The following is a 6,000-nucleotide window of genomic DNA, read 5'->3' on the forward strand; positions in this document are numbered from 1 at the left end:
GAATGTGGAATGTGGCACATGGTATCTATTTTATGTCGTTTAATTTGCCATAGTTTCTTTTAATATCCACATAATGGGAAACGATGTGCAGTGGCCATGTCATCGCTTAGCAAAATCAGGAGCGTGTTTTGCTTGGGTGGGGGGTTTTTGTTTGTCCGTCTTTGCGGAGGTCAAGCCTCTGAAAGGACTGAATATGTAGCCATGTTGCTTGGTTACCAGTGTGCCTTTGTTAGACCAATATCTTAAGATTGGTCTTAGAAAGCATTGCTGTGCGTTGTGCTTGCCCCAGAATGATGAAGATGCCATCAAGAGTGAAGGCAAGAAACCCAGGCTAGAAGACAAGGGTCCATCGCACCACAAGTCCAGTGGCAAAGAGTAAGTTATACCTTAATGTGTTATATACACAGATATATGTACACATATTCCTTATGGACCGCAAGAGCAATGAGGGGACAAAGTCTGACGAGTTAACTGGCCTGACCGGTCTCCCGTGTTGCACACGCAGTTCGTCCAAGAGGGGCGGCGATAAGGAGAAGGAGTCGGTCCCCTCGCCCTCCATCATGGGGCTGCAGAAGACGCCGAAGGCGGAGCATCAGAGCCGGAAGCGCACGGCCAGCCAATCGTCGACCTCCATTTCCAGCAGCGCCAGCAGCAGCAAAGACGGCGGCCACGGCGCCAAGAGCGGGGGCTCCTCGTCCAAGCACCGCAAAGTGGAGGACAAGCAGGGCAGAGCGGCCAAGGAAGGAAAGGTGGGGTACCCCGATTCGCCCCCCCGCCCTCTCCAGCAGTGCTCGACCCTCTGCGCTCCTCTCTGACCCACCCTCACGCCTGCTGTCTCTGTGCTCTGCTTGCAACAGGGGTGTGATTACAGTAGGCCAGTAGTAGAGGCACGTGGTGTCTCAGCGGCCACTCTTTCCTTTGAACTCGAGCATTTCTTTTTATTCGGGCAGCAGTATAGCATAGTGGTAAGGAGCAGGGCTTGTAACCGAAAGATTGCTGGTTCGGTTCCCCACTGGGGCACTGCAGTTGTACCTTTGAGCAAGGTACTTAACCCAAATATCCAGCTGTATGAATGGATAACATGTCAAAAAAACTGTAACCTATCTAAATTGCTCTGGATAAGAGTGTCTGCTCAATGCCAATAATGTAATGTAACGTAGTTCCTAATCTGCAAGCCCTTGCTTTTTGCATGCAGAAATGCATCTGGCTGACCCGCTTTTTATTCCTCTTAAACAAGGATGCATTTGTTGATCAAAGGTTTTTAGTGACATTACCAATTTTTGCCATTTGTTTGCTCTGAACAGGACAAGTCCTTGAAGAACGCCGAAAGCCAGCCCAGCGCCCCTCTCCTCTCCTCAGAAGGTTCAAAGTTGCAGAGATCAAAGCTCACGTTCGAAGATCGGTGAGTGGAGCAGGGAGCGCGCCGCCGCGTGGGACCGCGTGCCTCAGCTTTGGCTTTGAAGCGCCCTGCCTGCACTGCAGGGGAGGAGCCGCCCTTGCAAAGCAGCGATCACAATATTTAAATGTAAAAACGGCGCTGGCGGGGGTGGGTCTAGCAAGCTGCTCCTCCGAGCGCTTTGGAGGGATCGAAGGAAGCGCGATGTGATGTGATGTTCTGAATGAGCCTTAGTGGCAGAAACCAAGACTGAAGCATAAACCGTTTTACTTTCCAGGGTGCACTCCGCTGATTACTACCTACAAGAGGCGAAGAAGCTGAAACATAACGCAGATGCACTGGTGAGACACAGCTGGCAAAGCCTCAAACCCTCAGTGTGAAAACGGAGCCAGGCATCTGGACTTTACTCATAATGACTGGTTCAGTGCTGTGTTTCAAGGACATGCTTATGATTTTATGTCCTAAAATGTACTATTACTAATGTAGTACTGCTTGTCCACATGTAAGTGGACATTAAATTTGTAGTAATCTGTCCTTGTTGGTACATATTCCAGCCAGTAAGTGAGTGATTATAGATCACTGTCCCAAGGTCAATTCTCATGCTTAAGTCACGAGAGCAAAACATCAAATCTCAACGAGACACAGTACTATTAAACACAAGCGTTCATTTGTTTAAACATTCATTGTCTGTATAGTAACTATGGTATAGTTATGATGGCAAATTACTAATGACAAACTGCTTACATAATTTATAAGAAGAGTAATAAGGCATCTGTCAGGATTTTAGCCATTTGTCCACTACCAGTCTGCTAGTTGATCATTTCTCCCTCATAGAAATTCTTGCCATTTCCACATTTTTGAAATATGCTGTGTTTGTGTACCTTAAAACCTGGTAGAATAACAGTGCTCATTGCGAGGGCAGGATCCTGAGCTGACTGGTGCACTGTTCCGGAGCCGCCCTCCCCGGCTGGGGCTGGCATCTGCTGACTGGCACTGACTGTGCCCGTGTAATCTTGACACCCACCGGGGCGTGTTTTGTCATGTGCCTGGCCCGGTTCCAGCAGCGCCCGTATACCCACCGTAGCGCGGGGGATGCTAACGCTCTCCCATCCCCCTCTCCGCAGATGGACAGGTTCGAGAAGGCGGTGTACTACCTGGACGCCGTGGTGTCGTTCATCGAGTGCGGCAACGCCCTGGAGAAGAGCGCGCAGGAGGCCAAGTCCCCTTTCCCCATGTACGCCGAGACCGTGGAGCTCATCAAGTAAGGCCCCCTACACCTGCGTCGCTCACAGTCCCCCTCTGCGTACAGAAGAAACACTCGCTGCCCTCCGTCCCCATCAGTGTCCCACAGTAAAGCCTCACCGACCTCCACCAACCCTTGTCCCACAGTAAAGCCTCACCGACCTCCACCAACCCTTGTCCCACAGTAAAGCCTCACCGACCTCCACCAACCCTTGTCCCACAGTAAAACCTCACCCACCTCCACCAACCCTTGTCCCACAGTAAAACCTCACCAACCTCCACCCTAGTTCCTTGTTTGTTCGAGAAGTCAGGTTATCCATGTCTTAAGATCTTGACACGCAGTGCACATCTGTGTGTATCTGTGCGTGTATTTTTGTGTCTGTCTGTGTGTGTATGCCTGTTGTGTGTGTCAGTGCGTGTGTGTGTGCGTGTGTGTGTGTGTTTGTGTCTGTATACCTGTCTGTGTGTGCGCGCGCGTGTGTGTGTGTTTGTCTGTCTGTGTCTGTGCGTCTGTCCCTGCGTGTACGTGTGCATATGTGTGTGTTTCCTGTCCATATGCTTGTCTGTCTGTGTGTCCGTGCATGCGTGTGTGTACAGGATGTCCAGAAAGCCTACAGTAGACTTCCTGTCTGCCCTCAGCGTTTCATTGTCCTCAGAATAATGATGGTGATGTAATGAATGCTGCTGATCTAAAGGCCTCTGTGTCTGCAGGGTTTCGGTACACATTGTCCTGAGTGTAACCCTCTATCTGTTCTAGGTACACTATGAAGTTAAAAAGCTACATGGCTCCTGATGCTACTTCAGCTGACAAAAGGCTAGCAGTGCTCTGGTAGGTGTCCTCCACCCACTGAAAGACATACGTAATACGCCGAAATATACAGAGTTTAAAGGGGGGAATGACAGTTCCTCAAAAGGCAAAGTAGATTTTAAAAAAAAAAAGTGAACAGCCTCTGGATTGCCACGTGTGGACATTTCCTGACTTTAGATCTGAGTGCAGAGCTGATGATTGCTCTTGAACCGCTCAAAAAAATCCCAAAATAAAGAACACGGTGACTTGACATGTCAAGTGTACTAATGTTCACTCCCTTTTTAGTCCACAATCAGCAGTCGTTAGCTGTGCACCAGATTTAGCCAGTCAATAAACGTCCACTCTTTTATTTGATGGCCACGCCGTCATTTTTTCATTTAGCGTGTCTCCGCCGCTGTGCTAGCTAGGGCTGTGTTCTTGGGCGACTCATGGGTAACGGCGGTCTCGCTCATTCCGCAGCCTCCGGTGCCAGTCTCTCCTCTACCTGCGGCTCTTCAAACTAAGGAAAGAAAGCGCACTGAAATATTCCAAGACCCTCACTGAACACTTGAAGGTGAGCCCCTCAAAGACTGCGGAGCTTCACACCGGACTCAATTCAAGCCTTTGTTTAAAATACACGTCAGTGTTTGTGTCTGCTGATCTGATGGAAGGATATTTTTCTCACCGTTGTCAACGTGAACCCCTTTTGTTTGTTTTCTAGAATTCCTTAAGTAATACGCAGGCTCCTTCTCCTGGAATGGGAAGGTAAGACATTGACTGCAACTAGATGCTTTATGAATTCAAGCAATACAAGTACAATTTAAGCAATACAAACACAACGAATGCAAAACTTTATTTTCCTTGTATATCCTGTCACCTTTGGGAAAGGAAATGATACAAAACTGGCACCGCATACAGTGTGCTTCCCTTTGAAATGTTATTAATTAATATTACTTACATAATATATGTTTTAATATGTATAGTAATAACATTAACAGCCATGAAGAGCTGTAGTGTTCTCAGTGGTCTAACCGCTGCTTCACATCGCTGTGCTGTGTGTGTGGTCCTGCACTGGCGGTGGTGATCCCCCGGTGTTCCTGACGGTGTGAACCCCCTCCCTCCCCCTCTCCCCTTCACAGTAAGGCGGCCGGCATGCCCTCCCCGGTCTCCCCCAAGCTCTCCCCCGGCAGCGCGGGCAGCTACTCCTCCGGGAGCTCCAACCCCAGCGGCGGCTCCTCCGTCACCATCCCCCAGCGCATCCACCAGATGGCCGCCAGCTACGTCCAGGTCACGTCCAACTTCCTCTACGCCACCGAGGTGTGGGACCAGGCCGAGCAGCTGGCCAAAGAACAGAAAGGTACCGTGGTTCCCTCCCTCCTCCTCCTCCTCCTCCCTTGGGGACACCACACACGGGTTAGGTTGTATCGTTTTAGGAGGTGCCCAGGAATTCATTCGGGTGGGGGGAGGGGGGGCAGATTCTTCCCAAAATGATGCAAGACTGTAGCCTGTTTAGTCAGGCTTTTTGTGCTCTGACCCAATATAGATGTGTGCTGCCTTGTATTTATGTTCTCTGTATGTTGCTGGACCATTATCAAATGGTTTTAAGGAGGTTTTTCTGTTTATTGGGCTGAAAGAATCTTATGTCTTTGTCTGTTACAAGGGTTTTCACAGACTTCACTGATTAGTATAAGATTAACTTTTTAATAAATTGTTAATATGATTTGTAATAACAGATGCATATTATTGTACGGAACATTGGGAAAGTATTGCGCCGTGTCCATTTAAGTGAATGTTTTACTGAAGCGATCCGGGTGAAGTTCCTTGCTGAAGATTGCAGCTGCAGGGTCCCAGGGAGTCAAACTTCGGTTACAAGCCCAGTTTACCGACTCCCTGGCACACACTGACACCCGGTGGTTACTGCAGTAGAGATGCACAGTGGTTAATATCCAGGTTCCGGCTGGACCAGCCAAAGGCAGGATATCTGGCTTGTGTGAGTGTGCAGTACTGACCAGTCATTTCTCTGTCTCTCCCTCCCTCCCTCTACATTTCTGCCTGTCTTTCTCTCTCCATCTCTCTCCCCCCCTTCTCTCTTTCTCTCTCTCTCTCTCTTTCTCAGACTTCTTCGCCGAGCTGGACAAGGTGATGACCCCTCTGATCTTCAACACCAGCAGCATGACAGAACTGGTGCGGTACACACGGCAGGGCCTGCACTGGCTCAGGCTGGACGCTAAGCTCACACCATGAGGGGCAAGCCCCCTCAGATATATCCATAACACTGTGTCCATTTCTATAACAGTTTTGCCAAAAAACCCCACAGAAACACTGAACAAAATGAACACGAGAAACTAGCAACTACAAGAGCCCCTATGGTGATCATGAAATTGGAGAGGGAGTTGGGGGGGATGTCATTCCTACTCTATACAAGTCAGAAAATACAGCATTCTTATCCGCACTCTCTCCTGTCAGGTACCTTTGGGTTGTGTAAAGTAAAAAAAAAAAAAAAAAGCCATCTTTCTCTTTGGCCTGAAGCCATTGCTTTGTTGTCATAGAAACACACTAAAGGATTTTGTTTTTA

General features: G+C 48.9%; 1 protein-coding gene across 5 annotated transcripts in view; it reads left to right on the forward strand.

The window, feature by feature from the left end:
- aff4 (AF4/FMR2 family, member 4) overlaps positions 1–6,000 on the forward strand; it is a 30,751-nt gene extending 24,751 nt beyond the window's left edge. For all 5 annotated transcript variants that reach the window (XM_036524087.1, XM_036524086.1, XM_036524088.1 and 2 more), the window contains 10 exons: positions 290–375; positions 506–749; positions 1,305–1,402; positions 1,674–1,737; positions 2,521–2,657; positions 3,396–3,467; positions 3,906–3,999; positions 4,147–4,190; positions 4,565–4,782; positions 5,542–6,000. In XM_036524087.1, coding sequence (XP_036379980.1) covers positions 290–375; positions 506–749; positions 1,305–1,402; positions 1,674–1,737; positions 2,521–2,657; positions 3,396–3,467; positions 3,906–3,999; positions 4,147–4,190; positions 4,565–4,782; positions 5,542–5,669 — 1,185 coding nt within the window. In that variant the 3' untranslated portion in view covers positions 5,670–6,000. The remainder of the gene's footprint in view (positions 1–289; positions 376–505; positions 750–1,304; positions 1,403–1,673; positions 1,738–2,520; positions 2,658–3,395; positions 3,468–3,905; positions 4,000–4,146; positions 4,191–4,564; positions 4,783–5,541) is intronic.

This window comes from Megalops cyprinoides, chromosome 3 (genome assembly GCF_013368585.1).
Source record: "Megalops cyprinoides isolate fMegCyp1 chromosome 3, fMegCyp1.pri, whole genome shotgun sequence".
NCBI lineage: Eukaryota > Metazoa > Chordata > Actinopteri > Elopiformes > Megalopidae > Megalops > Megalops cyprinoides.